Source organism: Chiloscyllium punctatum, chromosome 4, assembly GCF_047496795.1.
Source record: "Chiloscyllium punctatum isolate Juve2018m chromosome 4, sChiPun1.3, whole genome shotgun sequence".
In the NCBI taxonomy this organism is placed as follows: domain Eukaryota; kingdom Metazoa; phylum Chordata; class Chondrichthyes; order Orectolobiformes; family Hemiscylliidae; genus Chiloscyllium; species Chiloscyllium punctatum.
Genome location: NC_092742.1, coordinates 7,547,022 through 7,570,512, shown reverse-complemented (window position 1 = coordinate 7,570,512; position 23,491 = coordinate 7,547,022). Strand labels below are relative to the sequence as shown.

The following is a 23,491-nucleotide window of genomic DNA, read 5'->3' as shown; positions in this document are numbered from 1 at the left end:
AGAACTTCAACTTTTAGATCTGGTCTATCCTTTTCCACCACGATTTTAAAACTAATAGAGTTATGGTCACTGGAATTGCTTCAAAAAGCAGTGAATATAGAACCCTTAAATATTTCAAAGGCACAGATTCTTGATTACTGAGTGATGGAAAGATTATTGGGGGTGTGCAGGAACATAGATTTGAGGTTAAAATCCGAACAGCAACGATGCTATTGAATGGGAGAGCAGGCTTGAAGGGCCAAGTGGTCTCCTCTTGTCCACTGTACATAAACCAACCTCCTTCACTTTTTCTGAGAGATTCTTTTTAACCAACTCTTCGATCAGGTTGTCCTAGTTTCTCGTTTCGGGGACGGGGTGTCAGGTAATCACCCGTGTTTGCATCTGGAGATAGTTTACAACAGTGAAGGTTTGATTTAAGAGTAATTCCAAGCACTGTGGATAGAATATACATTCAATGATAAAGCAAAAAGAAGCTGGAATGAAATAACAAAACACCTCAGTGATTAAATTACTTTTTTAATAGGAGTCTTTGTACAATGACAATACAACGCAGACCAGGCCCCTCCAAACAAAGAACAGTCTTTAGTGATGTATATTCGATCCACATGTACCCACGATTCATTCCCAACAGTTGATGGGCAGAGCAGAGGAGGGTTATTGGAGGGTTGTTATCTCATGAGGAAAGGTTCTGTATTTGTTGGGATTTAGAAAGGTGACAGGTCACTGGATTGAGACATCTAAAACCCTGACAGGACAGATGGTGCAAGAATGTTTCCCTCTGGCGGACAGACTAGAGCCAGAGGATACAGTTTAAAAATAATTTAGGTCTGAAGACAAGGAGGTATATTTTTAGATTCTTGACTAACAAGACTCAAAAGTTAAAAATCACACAACACCAGGTTATAGTCCAACAGGTTTAATTGGAAGCACTAGCTTTCGGAGCAACGCTCCTTCATCAACTATAGCGGCACTCCAAAAGCTAGTGCTTCCAAATAAACCTGTTGGACTATAACCTGGTGTTGTGTGATTTTTAACTTTGTCGCCCTAGTCCAACACCGGCTCCTCCAGATCAAGAGTGAAAAGGTAGAAAAAGCAGGCAGCAGGGTGGATTTGAGATTCCAATCAGATCAGCCATCATCATGTTGAACGGTGCAGCATACCCCTGGGACTGAATGGTCTCCTCCTGTTCCCATTTGTTCATCACCCAGAAGGCTGGTGTGTCAAGGTGTCTTGTAAATGGAACAAAATGTGAATTGGGAATTCTCAAGCCTTGTTTGAACCAATTGCTAACTGAGGTCAGGGACTCTAGCTCTCATTGAGTGGTCTTTCAGGGTTCAGCTCTATGGTACCAGCTAATAATCTTTCCCTTTAACATACAGTGTGAGAGTGCTGTGTGCCCCACCCTGGGTGCAGCTAGACTTATCCTTTAATATTGGAGTGAGCTCCCAACATGAAACATGTCACATGTACACTGTGCCTAATCCACAAAACCTGCTTGTTGTTTCAGTTGTGGCCTGGGGTCACCCCAATAGCTCAGTGACCCCAGGGGGAGGAGGTAGCATCGTGGGATCGTCACTGGGTTATTAATGTAGACCCAGTGGGGACGCGGCATCCAATCTCACCAGGCAATTGGGTGAAACTGAAATCCAATTAAAATCGATCTAGACAAGTCTTAGTAACAACAACCCCAGAGAGTTGTTAATCTATGGAATTCCTTGCCCAGAGAAGTAGTTGACTCCACGTCAGTAATCGCTTTTAAAGCTAAGGTAGATAGCTTTTTTGAAAACTAAAGGAATTGAGGGACATGGTGAAATTGCGGGGAGGTGGAGCTGAGGTCACGAAAGGATCAACCATGACCTTACTGAGGGACGGCCTACTTCTGCTCCTCGTTCTTTCCTATGTTTTATGTTCGAGTGGTCAGTATGACTACTACGGTTTGCTGTAAAAACCCTACCTCTTCCCCCCATCCTCACTAATGGAAGGAACCTGCTCTGCTCTACACAAGGCAGCTCACCACACCCCCTTCTCGAGGGGTAATTAGGGACGGGTGAGAAATGCTGGCCCAGCCAGCCACGCCCCTGATCTACAGCAATGTGGTTGACTCCTAACTGTCTAGAGAGGAATATAATGTGCCATAATCCCAACATCCCATAAAAACAAAAATATAAAGACAGGAACCTAACTCAACCTCAGGAGACAGTGTAACTAACACCATAGCACGTGACACAAGTTCTTTACACCCAGCAGAGTACTTTTGAACTGCAGTCACTGTTGGAAAGTGGGAAACACAGTGGCCATTTTGTGCACAGCAAGCTCCCACAAACAGCAGTGTGATAATAAGCAGATAATCTGTCCATACCGATGTCTGTTGACTTGGGACACTGGAAAGAGCTCTCCTGCTTTATTTTAAATTAGGGTAATCACGTCACGTTCCACAAAAGATTAGAAATAACCACGAGCCTTTAACAGGATCACAACCCCCCTCAAAGATTAGATTCCCTACAGTGTGGAAACAGGCCCTTCGGCCTTGCAAGTCCACACCAACCCTCCAAAGAGTAACCCACCCAGACCCATTCCCTCTGACTAATGCACCTAATACTATGGGCAATTTAGCATGGCCAAGTCACCTGACCTGCACATCTTTAGACTGTGTGAGGAAACCCAGGCAGACACAGGGAGAATGCGCAAACTCCACACAGACAGTCACTCGAGGTTGGAATCGAACCTGGGACTCTGGTGCTGTGAGGCAGCAGTGCTACCCACTGAGCGACCGTGCCATCCCAAACTCATGGGATTGTACAGGAGCTTGGTTAGACCACCCCTTCAGCATTGTGTGCAGTTTCGGTCTCCTTATCTCAAGAAAGAGAATATTGCCATTGGGGGAGTACAATACAGGTTCACCAGCCAGTCCTGTTCCTGGGAGGGCAGGACTGCCCTTTGGAGAGAGAGATTGGACAAACTGGACCTTATACTCGGGAGTTTCAAACAATGACAGGTACTTTTATTGAAATTCACAAACTACTGAAAGGGATAGACAGATTAGATGCAAGTGTTTCCCCTGGTTGGGGAGTCTAGAACCAGGGGCACAATTTAAAAGTAAAGGGGAATGTGAACTTAGCCCCAAGATGAGGAAAATAGTTTTTGACGGGTTATGAACCTTAGGGATTGTCTCCCACACAGAGCCATGGCTGCTGAGGTTTAGAGTGTGTATAAGGTAGAGTCAAAGACATTAAAGTGTTTGACCAGCCATGATCATGTTGAATGGCGGGACAAGCTCGATGGGCTGAACGGTCAACTGCTGTTCCCGTTTGCCTCAGAAAAAGTCAATCAGAAGTGAAGATGAACAACTATAAAAATGCCTGAAGGTGGATCGTTGTGGTTAAATTTGAGATCAGCCCTGAAACTGTTTGTGTTTGACAGAGCTTCTGGCACTGATTCTGCTCTAGTTTACACTGACTCAACTGTAGTGTCAAAGCTCATCGCGAGAGACTGGTTCCTCATCGAGAGGATGACGCCAGGCACTTGGAGCCCTGCAGTTGAGGTGCAATGCTGTTGTGAAACCACATGAAAGCAAAACTCACACCCACTGTTTTGGGGATGCACTCGTCAAATACAAATGTTTGCCAGTCTTTCAGGGGCACGTGAACCACTTCGATCAGCTCTCCCTCCTCGGCCTGCCCTCCACCCGATCCTACGTGCAGATCATCTGATACCTCCACGTAAAACATAGTGTGTTTGGATCCTGTCACCCCAACACCGGACCTGAGGGAGAAACAGGACACACTCACTCACACGGAGTAAACACACATGACCAGTCCAGGCTGGACACAGAAGTGAGAAAGCTGCCAAACAGAGAGCAAATGAGTGAGAGAGAGTGAGGAAGAAAGAATAACAGGTGCTGGATAGATAGAGAGAGAGATAGATGGATGGGGAAAGAGCAAAACAGGCAGAGGGAGATGGATAGCAAGTGACTGATGGACAGTGAGAGTGACAGACAGTGAAAGAGAGAGAGAGAAACCAGACCAGAAGAAGAGGGATCAACAGACTGCAGGAGATAGACGAGCAGAAACGAATGAGATGACAGTGACTGACAGTGTCAGTAAGCAAGAATGAAAATAAGTGAGACCAGACAAAGGGAGAGATAGACACTGAGAATGGGAAATAAAGCAGACAGAGAGAAACAATAAGGCAATGAAAGGCAGTGACAGTGAGAGGATACAGGCAGGCAGAGAGAGAAAGAGAGAGTGTCAGAGGTGGAGAGAGAGAGAGAGAGAGAGTGTCAGAGATGGAGAGAGAGATATAAGCAAACAGAGGTTGATCTAAAAACATGAGACAGAGGGACACAGAGAACTAAGAAGTGAGACAGAATAACAAAGACAAGAGAAGGCGAGATTGAGGTACAAAGATAGAGCAAATAGGCAAGATGAAATATTGAATTGAATCATTGAATTAATTATAGAACATAGATAGAACACGGGGTGGCACGGTGGTGCAGTGGTTAGCACTGCTGCCTCACAGCGCCAGAGACCCAGGTTCAATTCCCGCCTCAGGCGACTGACTGTGTGGAGTTTGCACATTCTCCCAGTGTCTGCGTGGGTTTCCTCCGGGTGCTCCGGTTTCCTCCCACAGTCCAAAGATGTGCAGGTCAGGTGAATTGGCCACGCTAAATTGCCCGTAGTGTTAGGTAAGGGGTAAATGTAGGGGTATGGGTGGGTTGCGCTTCGGCGGGGCGGTGTGGACTTGTTGGGCCGAAGGGCCTGTTTCCACACTGTAAGTAATCTAATCTGTAAGTAATCTAATCTATCAATACAGCACAGAACAGGCCCTTCGGCCCACGATGTTGTGCCGAACTTCTATCCTAGATTAAGCACCCATCCATGTACCTATCCAAATGCCGCTTAAAGGTCGCCAATGATTCTGACTCTACCACTCCCACAGGCAGCGCATTCCATGCCCCCACCACTCTCTGGGTAAAGAACCCACCCCTGACATCTCCCCTATACCTTCCACCCTTCACCTTAAATTTATGTCCCCTTGTAACACTGCTGTAATTAGTTACAGCATAGATTCATACAGTGCAGAAAAGGCCCTTTGGCCCATCGAGTTGGTACCAACATAACTACGAGAAAGTGAGGACTGCAGATGCTGGAGATCCGAGCTGAAAAATGTGTTGCTGGAAAAGTGCAGCAGGTCAGGGAGCATCCAAGGAGCAGGAGAATCGACGTTTCGGGCATAAAGCACAGCAGGTTCCTGAAGAAGGGCTTATGCCCGAAATGTCGATTCTCCTGCTCCTTGGATGCTGCCTGACCTGCTGCGCTTTTCCAGCAACACATTTTTCAGCACCAACATAACTACCACTAAAAGGCGCACTAATCCCAATTTCCTGCACTTGTCCCATATACTTGAATGTAATGATATTTAAAGATCCTGGCCTCCGCTACCTTCCCAGATCGACCATTCCAGATTCCCAATACCTGCTGAGTGAAAAACAATTTTCCCAAATCCTATTTGCGATGTCTGTAATGAAATCTTTCAAACCATTCATTTTGCCTAATGTCATTTAGCTCATGCACTCCCTGTTCAATAAATGTTTTATTCTTTCTTATAAGATACGAGTTCCCTGACTTGGGCCCGTTAACCTGGTCCAATCAGGGAACCCTGTCTGACAGATAGAAAGGGGAGTGTCAGAGATCCTGATACTCTGGTACCTGACTCTGAATGAGGCAGAATTAAAGTGAAGGACTGTTCATGTGCAAATAAGGGTGACTTAGTGACAGATACCTTCCTCTGTGGAGTTATTTCAAAATTCTTGGTGGATGTTCTGTATTTCCATTCCACGTTCCCATCTACCTGAGATAACCCTTGATTCCGGTCCTTGGCAAGAATCTATCCACAATATATTCACTCTGCCATCTTGTGCAGATATGGCTCCCATAAAGAAGCTTCTGACAAGAGGCCAGAGAAGAGACCTATGCTGAAGTCCAAATTGGACTGCACCTAATCAGACATCTTGGTCTTCTCCAATTTTCCTGCAGAAACTCATCAAAGTGAGAGGTAAAGCTGGGAACCTGGGCAATGAGGAACAAGAGTAAGGTCACTGTTACCTCTGAGGTTCCATTCCCCCAGAAGTGTCTGAAACACCTCACCAAGAAGTACCTGAAGAGAAACAACTCATGTTACTAGTTTCATAAGTTTGTAAACAGCAAAGAGAAACATGAGCTCCGTCAGTTCCACATCAATCCGACTGAGGAATAGGATAAAGACTGACCATGAAGCTGGTTTGAACTTCCATACAAATTATTTTCAATAAAACAATTTTTAAAAACTGCAATTACTGGAAATCTGAAACAGAAACAAACTGCTGGATAAACTCAGGTGGTCAGGCACTGTCTGGGGAGAGAGAAACAGAATTCGTGTTTTGAGTCCAGTAACTGTTTTTCAGAACTGCACCTCTAAGAATCTATCCACCTCTGTATTAAGGCTCGCTTCCTTCACCATCTGAGACTGTAAATTCCAGACTCATACAACCCTCTGGGACAAAAACATTCTCCCAGTTATGTCCTGACTCCTAATTACAAAAGAGAGCATCCCAATTCTATACAGAGCCGCCCCTTATTAGATTATGATTACTGAAGTAACTGCTGCTGCCAGGTCAGATTATCCTGCCACTGCTGGTTGCCTCCAGATAGATCACCTCCAGATAGATCACCTCCAGATAGATCACCTCCAGATAGATCACCTCCAGATAGATCACCAGGAACAGGCTGACCTGACACCTTCATCTACAAATTTACTTCAAGCCAAAACACACCTCACTATGAGATCAAGAAAATTCTGTTCGGAGTGTTAGTGTGAAGGTACAGTATTTATACATATTAAGTTACATTTTTGGAACTCAGATTTTAAAATAGAGAGAGATGGGTGTTAGGTGTTTCTGGGAAGGACTTACTTTTACAAAATGTCAGAGAGTCCTCCCAGAAGTGATGAAATCTCAGATAACAGGTGACTGCAGACCCCTGTGGAGTTTAGGGAAAGACACAGAGATGCACCGTACAGAAAGAGATCTATCGGTTCAACTCCTCCATGCTGACCAGATAATCTAAATTAATCTAGTCCCATTTGCCAGCACTTGGCCCATATCCCTCCAAACCTTTCCTATTCATATACCCATCCAGATACCTTTTAAATGTTGCAATTGTACCAGCCTCCACCACTTCCTCTGGCAGCTCATTCCATACACGTACCAGCCTCTGGGTGAAAACATTACCCCTTAGGACTCTTTTAAATTCTGCCCCGTCATCCTAAACCTATGCCCCTCTAGTTTTGGACGCCCTTATCCCAGGGAAAAGACCTTGGCTGTTCACCCTATCCATGTCCCTCATAAACCTCTATAAGGTCACCCCTCAGCCTCCGGTGCTCCAGGGAAAACAGCCCCAGCCTGTTCAGTCTCTCCGTAAAGCTGTTGATTTTTTTTTAAATTAATGGGGTGTAGATGTTGCTGGATAGACAGTTACTGGCTACCTCTACTGCTCAGAGTGCAGTTACGAGTCAGCCACATTGCTATGGGTCTGGATTCTCACGGAAGCCAGACCAGGTAAGGATGGTGGATCTCATTAGTGAACCAAGTGGGTTTTACAGTAATTGTCAGCAATCACATGGTCATCATTCAGCAAGCTTTTTATTCCAGATTTTTACTGAATTCTAATTTCACCATCTGCCCACAGTATCCCGGGAACAATAACTTGGCGTTCTTCATTACTCGCAATGTCAGTATCACCATGTCATCTCCTCCCCTTATGCTTTCATACCCTTATGTTATTAGGTTTACAACAATTAAACATGTATTCCCAATTCCTCTGCCTCCACCACATCTGTGCCCAGGATGACCACTTCCACTTCAGAAAACCCCACTGGAATAATGTTGGGGGGATTCTTCCACAATCACAATGTCCCTTCCCACATGGTTGACAACGCCTTTCAGAGTATTTCCAACACTTCACTCATCACTGCCCTTGAACCCCACCCCTCAGAATGCAACAAGTACAGAACCCCCCTGGGCCTCACCTTACACCCCACCAACCTCTGCATACAACGCATCATCCCTGCCACTTCTTCCACCTCCAGACAGACCCCACCACCAAAGATATATTTCCCTCCCCACCCCTATCAGTGTTCTGGAAAGACCATTCCCTCCGCGACTCCCTCGTCAGGTCCACGCCCCAGCCCACACCAGACTCCTGACACCTTTCCCTGCCACTGCAAGAAGTGCAAAACCTGTGCCCACACCACTCCCCTCACCTCCGTCCAAGGCCCCAAGGGATCCTTCCACATCCTTCAGATTCATCTGTACCTCTCCCAATGTCAGCTACTACACCCATTGCACCCAGTGTGGTTTCCTCAACATCGGGGAGGCAGGACCCCTTCATGCAGATTGTTTCAGAGAACATCTCTGGGACACCCGCACCCACCAAGCCCACCACCCAACTCCCCCTCCCACTCCATCAAGGACATGCAGGTCCTGGGCCTAGTCCATCACCAAACCCTTGCCACCTAATGCCTGGAGGAAGAACACCTCATATTCCGCCTCAGGATCCTGCAACCTCACGGGATCAATGTGGATTTCAACAGTTTCCTAATTTCCCTCCCCCCAACATTATTCCAGTCCCAAGCCTCCAACTTGGCACCGCCTTCTGGACCTGTCCATCACTCCCCCACCTTCTCCCTCACCTTCATCCACCTATCGCTTTCTCAGCTACCTTCCCCCCAACCCCACCCTCCCTCCCATTTGTCTCTCAGCTCCGACCCACAAGCCTCATTGCTGATGAAGGGCTTATGCCCGAAACGTCGATTTTCCTGCTCCTCGGATGCTGCCTGACCTGCTGTGTTTTTCCAGCAACACACTCTCGACTCTGATCTCCAGCACCTGCAGTCCTCACTTTCTCCCAGTTAAACAAGTAAGGTGTCGTTCAGATTTGCATGCACCAGGGTTGCATGTTTTAAAGCAAGTTTAGCTTCTTTCCTAGAAGTTGTTTAGGGCAGTTCAGGAGCTAATTACCTCAGTGGTATGGCTAAGTTTGTGAAAATTCCAAACTAGGGACCTGACAAACTGTACACTCAGATTTCGGAAAATGTTCATGTTCCAAATTCAGATTTGGAAAGTTTAGTGGAGCTCTAAAGAGTTGAAAGTGGGGTGTAATTTCTCTGGACTCGAATCTCTGTCATGGATCGTGTTGGGAAACTTTGTTTCCTCTGTATTTTAGATCTGGCTAATGGTGTTTTACATTATGGTACCTTGGTTTTCTTTGTCTCTAGCTCAGTTGGTTGGATGACAGGTTTGTGATTAATGCGAGTAATGTGAGTTCAATTCCTACACCAGCTGAGATGACCATAATGACTTTCTGAGGCATGGTGACCCTCTGGTTAAAGCATCACTGGTTTTCTCTCTCTCTCTCTGATGAGGAAGTCGCTCTCATTGACAGCTGGCGAGAGGTCTGGTAAGACAATGGCGACTTCACCTTTGATAAACCTACATTCTCTTATTACAGAAAATCTGCAGCCTCATGTGACTATGTCCCAGTAATTAACTACCACGTTAACCAGCTAAACAAAACTGTAGACAGATGATCTGTTAATCCAAGTTTACTCTGGATCTGACTTCCCAACAGCTCCATCAACTGAAGTCATAATAGAAACAGAAAAAAATAGAAAAAAAACGTGGAGTAAAATCAGAAAGTGAGAGAATGGGTGTCAGAGTTCCATTAACAAGTCACTGTAACTTTAAATCCGGTACATTATAGAATGACAAACAAAACAGATCAGAGATGTAACTGACTTGAGGAGTTCTATATAAATGCAGGCTTTTGTTGCTGCTGTTTAGGGAGCATGGTAAAAGGTAAACTAGCTGCCAGAGCTAACAAGATGGACATAAACTTTTGGGAACAGTTGCCAGGACACCAATGCTGACTATAAAACACAGAGTCTGAAGTAACGTTTTTTCTTTATTTATTCACAGGATGAGGGTGTCACTGGCTGAGTCAGCAGTTAATGCCTGTCCCTACTTGGCCAAGAATCAACCACATTGCTGTGGGTCTGGAGTCACGTGTAGGCCAGACCAGGTAAGGATGGCAGTTTCTTTCCCTGAAGGATATTAGTGAACCAGATGGGTTTTCCTGACAATCAATGATGATCTCATGGTCATCAATAGACACTTAATTCCAGATTTTTTTTAATTGAACTCAAATTCCACCATCTGCCATGACAGGATTTGAACCCAGATCCACAGAACATCACCTGGATCTCTGGATTAATAGTTGAGTGATAATACCATTCAGCGATCACCTCCCTCATTGTTGGTAGGCAATATCTCTTGATATGGAGAAAGGAGCTGGAGGGTCATTTTGAGACATTACGAATAGCGAATGGAGGTCACTTGTGAGGACCAGGTGATTTTAGACCATGGTTCACAAACCTCCCCCCCTCTCCCAAATGGCAGATTCCTCAACTCACATTTGCTCCTGTTATAGATTCATTAATAAAGGTTAATGACTGTAATTAGTGAATGAAGCTGTTAATGTATCATATGATTAGGGTGAAAGTTGAATTAGGTGATGTTAGTCTTTTTTCACAGAACTGCAGAGCAGTAACAGCATAAAGAAGACCATTTGGTCCACTGCGTCTGTGCTGGCTCTCTGAAGGAACAAATGGCCCACCTTATCCCCATAACTCTGTAGTTTTGGATTAAAAAAAATTCTCTCTCGAATACATCGATTGAACCTGCCTCTACCACGTTTGAGATCTGAACCACTTGCTGTGTGAACATCATCCTCCAGTGGCCTGACACCTCAAATCTGTTTCCTCTGGCTTTCAATCCTTCAGTCAATGGGAACAGCTTCTGCATCTACTCTGTCTAGGCCCACTCATGTTTTTTTTTCCTATTCGTTCATGGGATACGGATGTCGCTGGCTGGGCCCAGCATTTATTGGCCATCCTTAGTTGCCCTTAAGAAGGTGGGGCTGAGCTGGCTTCTTAAACAGCTGCAGTCCATGTGCTGTAGGTAGATCCACAATGCCCTTAAAGGAGGGAATTCCAGGATTTTGACCCAGTGACAGTGAAGGAACAGCGATAAATTTCCAAGTCAACATAGCGGGTGGTTTGGAGGGGAACTTGTTCTCATGTTCCCACTTATCTGCCTCCCTTGTCCTTCTCGATTCAAGTGGCTTGGAAGGTGCTGTCTGAGGAGCTTTGGTGAATGTCTGCAGTGCATCTTGGAGATGGTACACACTGCTGCTACTGCGCGTCAGTGGGGGAGGGATGGATGCTTGTTGATTGTGTTAAACTTCTTGAATATTATTGGAGCTGTACCAATTGAGGCAACTGGGGAGCATTTCATCACATTCCTTGTAGAAGGTGGACAGGCTTTGGAGAATCAGGAGGTGAGTTATCTGCTGTGGTATTCCTAGCCTCTGACCTGTCCTTATGGCCACAATACTTCCACAGACGAGTCCAGTTCAGTTTCTGGTCAATGGGTGTTGATAATGGAGGATTCAGTTATAGGGACACCATTGAATATGAAGGAGTGATGGTTTAATTCTCTCCTGACGGAGATGGTCATTCCCTGGAACTTGTATAATACAAGTTTTACTTACCACTTGTCAGCCCAAAGGCAGGCATGGACTGCTTCAGTATCTGAGGAATCACGAACGATGCTGAACATTGTTAAATCATTAGTAAGCATCCCCACTCTGACATTATGATGGAGGAAGGTCATTTGAAGATAGGACCTAGGACACTACCCCGAGGAACTCCAACACAGATATCCTGGAACTGAGATGAGTGACCTCCAACAACCACATCCACATACTTGGTGTGATTCCAACCACAGCAGAGAGGTTTCCATCTGATACCCGCTGATTCCAGTTTTGCCAGGGCTCCTTGATGCCGCACTCAGTCAAATGCAGCCTCGATGTCAAGGGCTGTCCCTCTCCCCTCCTCTCTGGAATTCAATCTTTTGTCTGTGTTTGAGCCAAGGCTGTAATGAGGTCAGGAGCTGAGTGACCCTGGCAGAACCCAAACTGGGCGTCACTGAGCAGGTTATTGCTGAGCAGGTGCTGCTTGATAGCACTGTCGGTGGCCCCTTCCATCACTTTACTGATGATCGAGAGTGGACTGATGGGGCAGTAATTGGCTGGGTTAAATTTGGCCTTTTTTTTATGTACAGGACATTCCTGGGCAACTTTCCACACTGTCATGTAGATACTAGTGTTGTAACTGTACTGGACCAGCTTGACTTGGGGGGTTTGGAGCACATGTCTTAAGTACTATTGCTGAAATGTTGTTAGGGTCCATATGTTTTGCAGTATTTAGCGCCTTCAGAGATGTTGCTTGATGAGGATCCAGTTTTCACTTGTATAGCCTTGTAAACAAGAACAGCTGGTTTTGTCAGCGGACTTTCAGACTTCAGCAGGATGGAGACATTTGTGGAACTTCCTCCTCCAGTGAACTGTTTCATTGTCCACTATCATTCATGACTGGATGTAGGAAAACTGCAGAGCTTAGATCTGATCCAATGGTTGTGGGATTTCTTCCCTCTGTCTATCACTTGCTGCTCATGTGTTTGGTAGCTTCACACCTCCTCTTGAGGTATGCCTGGTGCTGCTCCTGGCATGCCTTCCTGCACTCTCTCTAGTGAACCAGTGTTGATCCCCTGGTTTGTTGGTAATGGTTGAGTGGGGGATATGCCAGGCCACGCGGGTACAGATTGTGCTGAAGTACAGTTCTGTTGCTGTTGATTGTCCACAGCGCCTCATTGATGTCCACTCTTGAGTTGCTAGATCAGTTTAAACACCTCAATCAGATCTGTTACAACCTTCTCCTCTCCAAGGGAAACAGCCCCAGTTTCTCCAATCTATCCACAAAAACTGAAGTTCCTCATCCTTACAACTATTCTCCTGAATGTTTTCTGCACTTTCTCCAATGGTTTCTTGTACTTCCCAAAGTGTAACCCCCCAGAACTGGACACAATATTTCACTTGAAGTTGAACCAGTATTTTATGCGGGTTTATCATTACATCATGGCATCAATGGGGGTTGGTTAGCTCAGTTGGATGAATAGTTGGTTTATGATGCAGAGTGATGCCAACAATATGGATTCAATTCCTGCACCAGCTGAGGTTATTATGAAAGATTCTTCTTCTCAACCTGAGGCATGGTGACACACAGGATAACCAGAACAAGAACAAAGAACAAAGAAAATTTACAGCCCAGGAACAGGCCCTTCGGCCCTCCAAGCCTGAGCCGATCCAAATCTACTGTCTAAACCTGTCGCCCAATCCCTAACCATCTGTTTCCCTCTGCTCCCCACCTACTCATGCACCTGTCCAGATGCACCTTAAATGAATCTACCGGGCCTGCCTCTACCACCTCTGCTGGCAACGCGTTCCAGGCACCCACCACCCTCTGTGTAAAGTACTTGCCACATGTATACCCCTTAAACTTCTCACCTCTCACCTTTCACACGTGACCTCTCGTTACTGAATCCCTCACCCTGGGAAAACGCTTCTCTCTATCCGCCCTGTCCATACCCTTCATGATTTTGTAAACCTCAATCAGGTCCCCCCTCAATCTCCTTTTTTCTAATGAAAACAAACCTACCCTACTCAACCTCTCTTCATAGCTAGCACCTTCCATACCAGACAACATCCTCATAAACCTTCTCTGCACCCTCTCCAAAGCGTCCACATCCTTTGGGTAATGCGGCGACCAGAACTGTACACAGTATTCTAAATGTGGCCGAACCAATGTCTTATACAATTTTAACATGACTTGCCAGCTCTTATACTCAATACACCATCCGATGAAGGCAAGCATACTATATACCTTTGTGACCACTCTACCCACCTGTGCAGCAACTTTCAGGGTACAATGGACCTGCACTCCCAGATCTCTCTGCCATTCAATTTTTCCCAAGGCTCTTCCATTTACTGTATAATTCGCTCTAGAATTAGACTTGCCTAAATGCATCACCTCACATTTGTCTGGATTGAACTCCATCTGCCACTTTTCCGCCCAACTCTCCAGTCTATCTATACCCTCCTGTATTCTCTGACAGTCCCTTATGCTTTCTGCTTCTCCACCAATCTTTGTGTCATCTGCAAACTTGCTGATCACACCAACAACGCCCTCTTCCAGATCATTTATGTATATTACAAACAACAGTGGCCCCAACACTGACCCCTGTGGGACACCACTGGTCACCTTTCTCCATTTCGAGAAACTCCCTTCAACTACTACTCTTTGTCTCCTGTTGCTCAAGAAGCTCTTTATCCACCTAGCTAGAACACCCTGCACACCATGTGACTTCACTTTCTCCATTAGTCTACAATGGGGAACTCCTTACTAAAGTCCAGTTGTCTCTCTGTCTCTCTCTAATGAGAGAGCAGCCCTATAATCTGGTAAGTGACTTCAACTTTATATAAGGACATCCTTGCTCTTGTACTTGAAGTCCCTATTATTGAAGGTCACTGTATTCCTTATTAACTGGGTCCTCAACTCATGCTGCATCCTTCAATGATTGGTTGATACATATATCCCCCTTTGGAATTGTAGTCTATATTTTATACTGACTTTCTACTTTCTACTTACCAAAACACATGATCTCATCATTCTCTGCATTAAATTTCATCTGCTATGTGTCTCACACTCTGCCAGCCAATGCTGTTTTGAAGTTCTACAATGTCCTCATAGTTCCTAATGTTTCCAAGTTTGTATTATTTGAACACTTTGAATTTGTGCTCTGCATACAGAAGTCTAGGTCTTCATATGTATCTTAGAAAGAGACTGACCCCGGGCCACTCCACTACAACTCCCCTACTCTCCAATTCATGTCACTCAGCCCATTCCTCATTCATGTTGCTATTGTCCCTTTTATTCCATGACACATAATTTTGCACACAGATCTGTGGTGAGTTTGGAAGTCCATGTAGACCCCAACTGTGTTACCCTCATCAACCTTCTCTGTTACCTCAGCAAAACATTCAAGCAAGTTAGTTATCATACTGGCTTTATTTGTGGACACACAGTAGACCATTCATTTTGTACCAAATTATCATTTATAGAAACTTCCCCACCACTGAGGTTAAACATTTCTCTAGTTGCTGCACACAGCTTTACATCTTTTTGAATAAGGATGCAACATTTGCAATTCTCCAGTCCTCTGGCCCCACCCAAGTCTAAAAAAGACTGAAAGATTATTGCCAGGGCAATTCATTTCCATTCTCACCAACCTCGTCATCCTCCGATACAACTCATCCAGTTCTGGTGCCTTTTCAATTTTAAATACAGGCAGTCTCTCCAAAACCTGGTCATTATCAATGATGAGCCCTGCAAGTCTCTGAGCTACCTCCTCGTTCATCATGATGTAGCTTTCTGTGTTTAAATGGCACACATCAAGTTTCAAAAATAAGAGGAAAGATGCAGAGATTATTCTGCAAGGAGCATTAGGTATTGTGAAGCTTGAAGTCTGAAAGCTTTTGAGAGTGTAGGAGGAAGAGAAGTCTTTGGAATGAATGAATTAGAATACAGCTTGACAGATATTCAGAACTGCAGGGAGCAGGAACAGTGTGTACTGAAGCTTAGAAGGGAGGTGGGAGGAAGTTTTAGAAGAATACTGGCTTTATATTAGCATCTATTAAATGGTGAGAGTCAGGGACAGGCAGTGCAAGACAGACTGAGAGAAGGAGAGAGCGAGAGATGGGTAAGGCAAAAGAGAGAGAGAGAGAGAGAGACGGAATTGAGGGAAAGAAAGAGGAGATGAGACAGAGACATGGAGACATAAACAGAGAGGCAGAGACAAAGTGAGAGACTGACAGCAAGAGAGAGAGTGAGTATGTGTGTGAGAGAGAGAAAGGTTGGAAGAAATGACAGGGAGAGCCAAAAAATGTGAACAGCTAGTGAAAGACAGAAAGAGAGAGAGATAAAGACAGAAACCGAGAATGAGAGAGGTAAAACCAAAAAGGGAGATAAAACTTCAGCCTACTGAATAATAGTTTACATATTCCAAGCCATAAGTGAAGACATTGAGTGCAGAGAGCCACTCTGGTGTCCCATCACTTGGTGACATTTAATTAATGGGAAGGTAAACAATGAATTGTTAAAAATTGCAGAAAGCAGAAAAAGTCCAATGACAATACTGCAACTAAACAAAATCAAAGTTCCACAGTGGCGAGCGAGGATTATGTGGAGTCAATCACTCTGAACATCTCAATGAAATAATAGACTGATCATTAAACTATGGCTCCCCTCTAGATTATTTTGGCAGGGATTATATCCCCTGACTGGACCCTCTCTCAGATCCTGTATTCACATTCAATCTCCAAGTGCAGCCCCATCTCTCTCATCTCCCAAACTCTTCCAACCTATTCCCCCTTTGCTTGAGGCATGTAATAACAGTTCCCTGCTCCAACACTCCAGTGTGTCCATGTATTCCCTCTGCCCCTCACTCCCATATGGAGATTTCCTACAGGCACTGATATTTATGCCATTGACAAGGTGTGACTGGTGCTGAGAAATAACTAGCACAGAGTGCTTCACAGTGAGAAACTTGGCGGCCTTTCCCCCTCAATTATTCAAAATGTTTCCACTGAAGCCTGACAGGTTGTGATGGTTAACTGCACCGGCGTGTTCCATCTTGCAGACAGAAAGCAGTGACTATAAAACCTGCACTTTGTGCCAGGCCAGCTGTGCAGGGCTCATGGAGGTGGCACAGGCAAAAAAAGGTTTTAACAAAAAGAGCGCGGAAAGAACAGAGGCTCCCGGTTAACAGAGTTTACAATGGCTGCATACAGGAGTGGGGAGAGGCAAGGGCTTCAACTGGCCATCGCCCTTCAGCAGTCTTTTAAAAATCAGTGGGTAGCAATTGACTTGTGTCTTTATTTTACCGTTCATCAATTACAACCACCCCCGCCCCCACCCCACAGCTCCTGAATCATTCAAGAGTTCGACCTCAAAGTCTCAGTGACTGACATTCAGCAGCAACAATAACAACTTACATGTACAACAGCATCTTTAATGAAGTAAGGGAGCTTCAGAGGAACATTAGTAAAAGAAAGGTGATACCAAGTGACATAAAGAGATACCAGGAAAGATAACAAAATGGTTGTCAAGGACGTGGGCTTTAAAGACTATCTTAAAGGAAGAAAGTGAGGTGAAGGATTTAAAGGAGAAACCTCAGGGCTCAGGGCCCAAGCAGTTCAAGGCATGGGCATCAATGATGCAGTGTGCAAAAACAGGAACATACAACAGGGCAGAGCTGCAGCAATGTGCACTGCCAGGTGTCAGGTTGGAAGGGAACGGCAAGGCCATACAGACACTTGGAAACAAGGATAAGAATTTTTAAATATTGACATTTTGTTGGGATGGGGGTCACCATGGGTCAACAAAGAGTTGAAAGGTGAACAGGACTTGGTGCATGTTATAGAACATAGAAGAATACAGCGCAGTATTCTTTGGCCCTCGATGTTGCGCCGATCCAAGCCCACCTAACCTGCACTAGCCCACTATCCTCCATATGCCTATCCAATGCCCGCTTAAATACCCATAAAGAGGGAGAGTCCACCGCTGCTACTGGCAGGGCATTCCAAGAACTCACGACTCGCTGAGTAAAGAATCTACCCCTAACATCTGTCCTATACCTACCACCCCTTAATTTAAAGCTATGCCCCCTCGTAATAGCTGACTCCATACGTGGAAAAAGGTTCTCATGGTCAACCCTATCTAACCCCCTAATCATCTTGTACACCTCTATCAAGTCACCCCTAAACCTTCTTTTCTCCAATGAGAACAGCCCCAAGTGCCTCAGCCTTTCCTCATATGATCTTCCTACCATACCAGGCAACATCCTGGTAAACCTCCTCTGCACCCGTTCCAGTGCCTCCACATCCTTCCTGTAGTATGGCGACCAAAACTGCACACAATACTCCAGATGCGGCCGCACCAGAGTCTTATACAACTGCAGCATGACCTCAGGACTCCGGAACTCAATTCCTCGACCAATAAAAGCCAGTACGCCATATGCCTTCTTCACCGCACTATTTACCTGGGTGGCAACATGAGGAGAAATATGAGCCAACAGACAGATGTCAGAGGTAGTTTCTTTACTCGGAGAGTAGTGGGGTGTGAAACGCAGTGCCTGCAACAGTAGTAGACTCACCATTTAAATGGTCATTGGATAGACATATGGATGAAAGTGGAGGTTAGATGGGCTTCAGATTGGTTCCACAGGTTGGCACAATATCGAGGGCTGAAGGGCCTGTACTGCGCTGGAATGTTCTATGTTCCATGGATGAGAGGGAAGGAGGGATGCAGCTGCTGAATGAATGGTCTCAAATGTGGTGTCAAAGACTTGCAGAAACTCCTCTCATTCGGTATTGGCCACATGTAGCAATGTCATCAGCTCAAGCCACATTTCAAAGCCCTGAATACGTGTATAATTTGAGCTGTCACATACAACACAGTAGTAAAGCAGTGCTGTAATTTTGGAGGTGCATTTTTCAGTCAGATGTTAAAGAGCTAATCTATCCTCATACATGAGTACAGAGGGTGGATGGTCATCACTCAAAAAGAAGGAAGGGAATTCTCTCCAGTATCCTCAAACAAAACCCAAAACAGAGGACTATAAATTGCTATAAATTCTGAGTTAGGATTGAGCTCTCCACTATCACCTGATGAAGGAGCGTTGCTCCGAAAGCTAGTGCTTCCAATTAAACCTGTTGGACTATAACCTGGTGTTGTGCGATTTTTAACTTAAAACAGAGGAACTTGTCATTTTGATGTTGCTGTTTTGTATTACCTTGCTGTGATCAATTTGTTTGCCCCACGTTTCCAACTTTAAAACAATAACAACACCTCATAAGGTATTTCATTGGCTGTGAACCGCTTTGAGGTCTCTTACAATCATGAAAGGCACTTTATAAATGCACGTTCTTTTTTTATTGAAAGGATTCTTTTATAAAATGGATCCTCAGGATGAAGGCATTACTGACTAGAATTTATTGCCCATCCCTACCTAGCTGGTGCCAATCTTGCCCATGTCTAAGCTGTGGTTGGAATAAATGGAGTGGTTGGACACTGACCACAAGCAGAAACCCTGGCCCCTCTTTGGGAAGTTGACCTGTTTTGAAGCTAAGGTACAAAAGCAGATATGCAAATGATTTGCAGGACAGTTAAAAAAATGTGTAAGTGTCATACATTGAAAATATTGCTGTGCCCTTAGAGTCATCCAGTATGGAAATAGACCCTCCAGTCCAACCAGTCCATGCCAATCATGTTCCCAAACCAATCGAGTCCCACCTGCCTGCGTTTTGCTTATATCTCTCCAAACCTTTCCTATTCATGGTGTTATCCAAATGTCTTTTAAATGTTGTACCTGCACCCCCATCTGCTGCTTCCTCTGGAAGTTCAGTCCACACACGAACCATACTCTGTCACTCTGTGTAAAAAAGTTGCCCCTCTTGTCCTTTCGAGGCCTTTCTCTTCTCACCTTAAAAATATGCCCCAACTCTCGAAATGTCCTACCACAGGGAAAAGACACCTGCCATTGATCTGATCTATACCCCTCAACACTCCAGTGAAAAACATCCCAGCCTATCCAGCCTCTCCTTATAACTGACACCCTCCATTCCCAACAACGTAAGACCATAAGACACAGGAGCATTAGGCCATTCAGCCCATCTGCTCCATCTTTCAGTCATAGCTAGGTTTCTCAACCCCAATTCCTACTTCGTCCCCGTAACCCTTGATCCCCTTGACAAGCAAGAAACTATCCATCTCTGTCTTAAATATACTCAATGACCTGGCCTCCACAGATTCTGTGGCAATGGATTCCATAGATTCTCCACTCTCTGGCTGAAGAAGTTTATCCTTATCTCTATTCTCAAAGGTGTTCCCTTTACTCTAAGGCTGTAAGTCTTCTTGAACCTTCTCCAGCCTGATAATACTCTCCTGGGAGAAGCAGAAGAGTGTGCATTGTTTTTCACATACCTACAAAAAGGCCTTACTCTTTTCCACATTCAGTACCTCCACCTTGAACCATCTCTCTTGTCAAATTATACCTCAGGTCATGTCTTTTTGGTATTGCTCCACATACAGCCCTTCAAGTAGAGATAAGCCATTCAGATTGTTACTAGGAAGCAACATTTCTCATAACTGAGTCATGGAAATCTGGAAGTCATGCTCTTAAATGTTACTGAGGCTGAGGGTAATTAAAAATATCAAAATTGAGGCTAACAGTTTACTTTTAAGCAAAGATATTAAATTCTACGTTATCAAGGCAGGAAACTAGGGTTAAGACAGCTCTCAGCCATAATCTCCGTGAACACAAACAGGTCTACAGAGCTACCTTCCGACAACAGACCTGGGCTCTTCACTTAGGATTTGATTTAGAAATAAACATTTTTAGGTTTTGTACTTTCCCAGCAGGTGGAATTCTTTCTGGCTATGTGACCATGGCAAGAAGCCCCTGATGAGCTCTTTCCCAGTGTACTGAGTTCCATTAGAGTCTCCATGTGTCCAAACAGATTAAAATTCACCCAATTTAGATCCAAGTGTGAGTACATTCAGACAGTACGAGGCAATGGATTACTCTGAGCCAGCGAGAGTTATTTAAAGGTCAGGTGTGGACACCTTACACCAAGGAGAGGCCTTTTTGACACAACCTCTTACATTTGTTCTCTGGGTAAGGTTGAATGCTCTGAATGTTTTGACAGTAACAGCTGTCTGCCCTTCACCTACACACCAACAAAAAACTCAATGCTAAACAATAAACAATCCCTTAGCAACCAGGCTTCCACCAATCAGCTGGAGAGCCACACTCACCAATGGGAACAGCAGGGAGACAGCTGAGCATGGTAACAAGGCCAGAGGGCTGGACGCTGCTTTCAGACAGTGTCATGGCTGATCCTCAGCACCATACAGCAGCTCACTGCTTCACAACAAAACCCAGCACCCACTGAAATCCTCCAGAGCCATCCCACCAGGCAGTTCAACAGTTCAAATAGGGTTAGGCAGTTCTACCCTAACCCTATTTGATCTGTAACTATCAAATACTGAGTGGCACCAACATGTATCCTCCATATCTACCCTGCATCCCCAAGGCCTGCTGGCATTCCGTGGATCCATCTGCAACCCCTCCCCACAGCCCCTCCCCACAGTCCCTCCTCCCAGTCCCTCCCCACAGCCCCTCCCCACAGTCCCTCCCCACAGCCCCTCCCCACAGTCCCTCCCCCCAGCCCCTCCCCAGCCTCTCCTCCCAGCCCCTCCCCACAGCCCCTCCCCCAGCCCCTCCTCCCAGCCCCTCCCCCCAGCCCCTCCCCCCAGCCCCTCCCCACAGCCCCTCCCCCCAGTCCCTCCTCCCAGCCCCTCCCCCCAGTCCCTCCCCCAGCCCCTCCCCCAGCCCCTCCCCCCAGCCTCTCCTCCCAGCCCCTCCCCCCAGCCCCTCCCCACAGCCCCTCCCCATAGCCCCTCCTCCCAGCCCCTCCCCACAGTCCCTCCTCCCAGTCCCTCCCCACAGCCCCTCCCCACAGCCCCTCCTCACAGCCCCTCCCCACAGCTCCTCCCCACAGCCCCTCCCCACAGTCCCTCCTCACAGCCCCTCCCCCCAGCCCCTCCTCCCAGCCCCTCCCCGCAGTCCCTCCTCGCAGCCCCTCCCCACAGCCCCTCCCCCCAGCCCCTCCTCCCAGCCCCTCCCCACAGCCCCTCCCCACAGCCCCTCCCCACAGTCCCTCCTCACAGCCCCTCCCCACAGTCCCTCCTCATAGCCCCTCCCCACAGCCCCTCCCCACAGCCCCTCCTCACAGCCCCTCCCCACAGCCCCTCCCCACAGTCCCTCCTCATAGCCCCTCCCCACAGCCCCTAACCCCAGCCCCTCCTCACAGCCCCTCCCCACAGCCCCTCCTCACAGCCCCTCCTCACAGTCCCTCCCCACAGCCCCTCCCCCCAGCCCCTCCTCCCAGCCCCTCCCCACAGCCCCTCCCCACAGCCCCTCCCCACAGCCCCTCCCCACAGTCCCTCCTCACAGCCCCTCCCCACAGTCCCTCCTCATAGCCCCTCCCCACAGCCCCTCCCCACAGTCCCTCCTCATAGCCCCTCCCCACAGCCCCTCCCCACAGCCCCTCCTCACAGCCCCTCCCCACAGTCCCTCCTCATAGCCCCTCCCCACAGCCCCTAACCCCAGCCCCTCCTCACAGTCCCTCCTCACAGCCCCTCCCCACAGCCCCTCCTCACAGCCGCTCCCCACAGCCCCTCCTCACAGTCCCTCCCCACAGCCCCTCCCCACAGTCCCTCCTCACAGTCCCTCCCCACAGCCCCTCCCCACAGCCCCTCCCCACAGTCCCTCCCCACAGCCCCTCCCCACAGTCCCTCCTCACAGCCCCTCCCCACAGCCCCTCCCCACAGCCCCTCCTCACAGCCGCTCCCCACAGCCCCTCCTCACAGCCCCTCCCCACAGCCCCTCCTCACAGTCCCTCCCCACAGTCCCTCCCCACAGCCCCTCCTCACAGCCGCTCCCCACAGCCCCTCCCTGCGGTCCTCCCCGCAGCCCCCCATCCACAGCACTCCCTGCATTGGTCTGACATTCCTTCTAACCCTGACATGTTGTAGGCCATCAGTAGTTCTCCTGTGCCAATCCCTGTATCTGTTGGCCTACTCGACACACATTGCATACCCCATCAACAGTCTCTGAAGTCAACTGACACCGTGTGGAGATTGCTGGTGCTCTCCATTGCTCACCAGTGCTCTCCACAGACGATCTGCATTATCTATCGACAATAAGCACTCTCCATAGACAACCTGCAATCTCCTCAGCTCACCACTACTCTCTGTAGCTCACTGGTGGTCAGCAGTCCACAATAAACTGCAGTATGTAATGGGCTTCTCCAGCGAACGAGCATTTGCTTCCCCAGTTAGGAAGGCTAATGGAATGTTAACCTTTATTGCAAGAGGATTTGGGTGCAGGAGTAGTGGAGTCTGGTATTAATTGTACAGGAGTTTGGTTAGCCCACACTTGCAGCACTGTCTGCTGGTTTGGTCTCCTTACCTCAGACAAGATATTGCCATGAGGGAGTGCAATGGAGGTTGGGATGGCGGGACTGAATTAGTCTAGAATTAGGGGCACAATTTAAAATAAGGGAGATGCCACTTAAGTCGAAGATGAAGAGAAAATGTTTTACTCAAAGGGTTATGAATTGTTGGAATTCTGTAACACAGATGGCTATGGAAGCTCAGTCTCTGGGTATGTTTAAGGTACAGGTTGATAAATTTTGGATTATCAGTGGGATAAGGACTTTGGAATGTGGTAGATAAAAGCCACGAAGGTGTTTGATCAGCCATAACTATATTAAATAGTGGGATAGGATCAATGGGCAGAATGGCCTACTCCTGTACCTGTGTTCCTGACTCCCCCAGCTGTGTTTCTAAGTTGATCACCAGATGTAATCTAAAG

General features: G+C 46.7%; 1 protein-coding gene across 2 annotated transcripts in view; it reads right to left on the bottom strand.

Moving 5' to 3' along the window:
• Positions 1 to 499: 499 nt before the first annotated feature.
• Positions 500 to 23,491, bottom strand: part of nudt14 (nudix (nucleoside diphosphate linked moiety X)-type motif 14) — a 256,056-nt gene continuing 233,064 nt past the window's right edge. For both annotated transcript variants that reach the window (XM_072568027.1, XM_072568026.1), the window contains one exon: positions 500 to 3,762. In XM_072568027.1, coding sequence (XP_072424128.1) covers positions 3,498 to 3,762 — 265 coding nt within the window. In that variant the 3' untranslated portion in view covers positions 500 to 3,497. The remainder of the gene's footprint in view (positions 3,763 to 23,491) is intronic.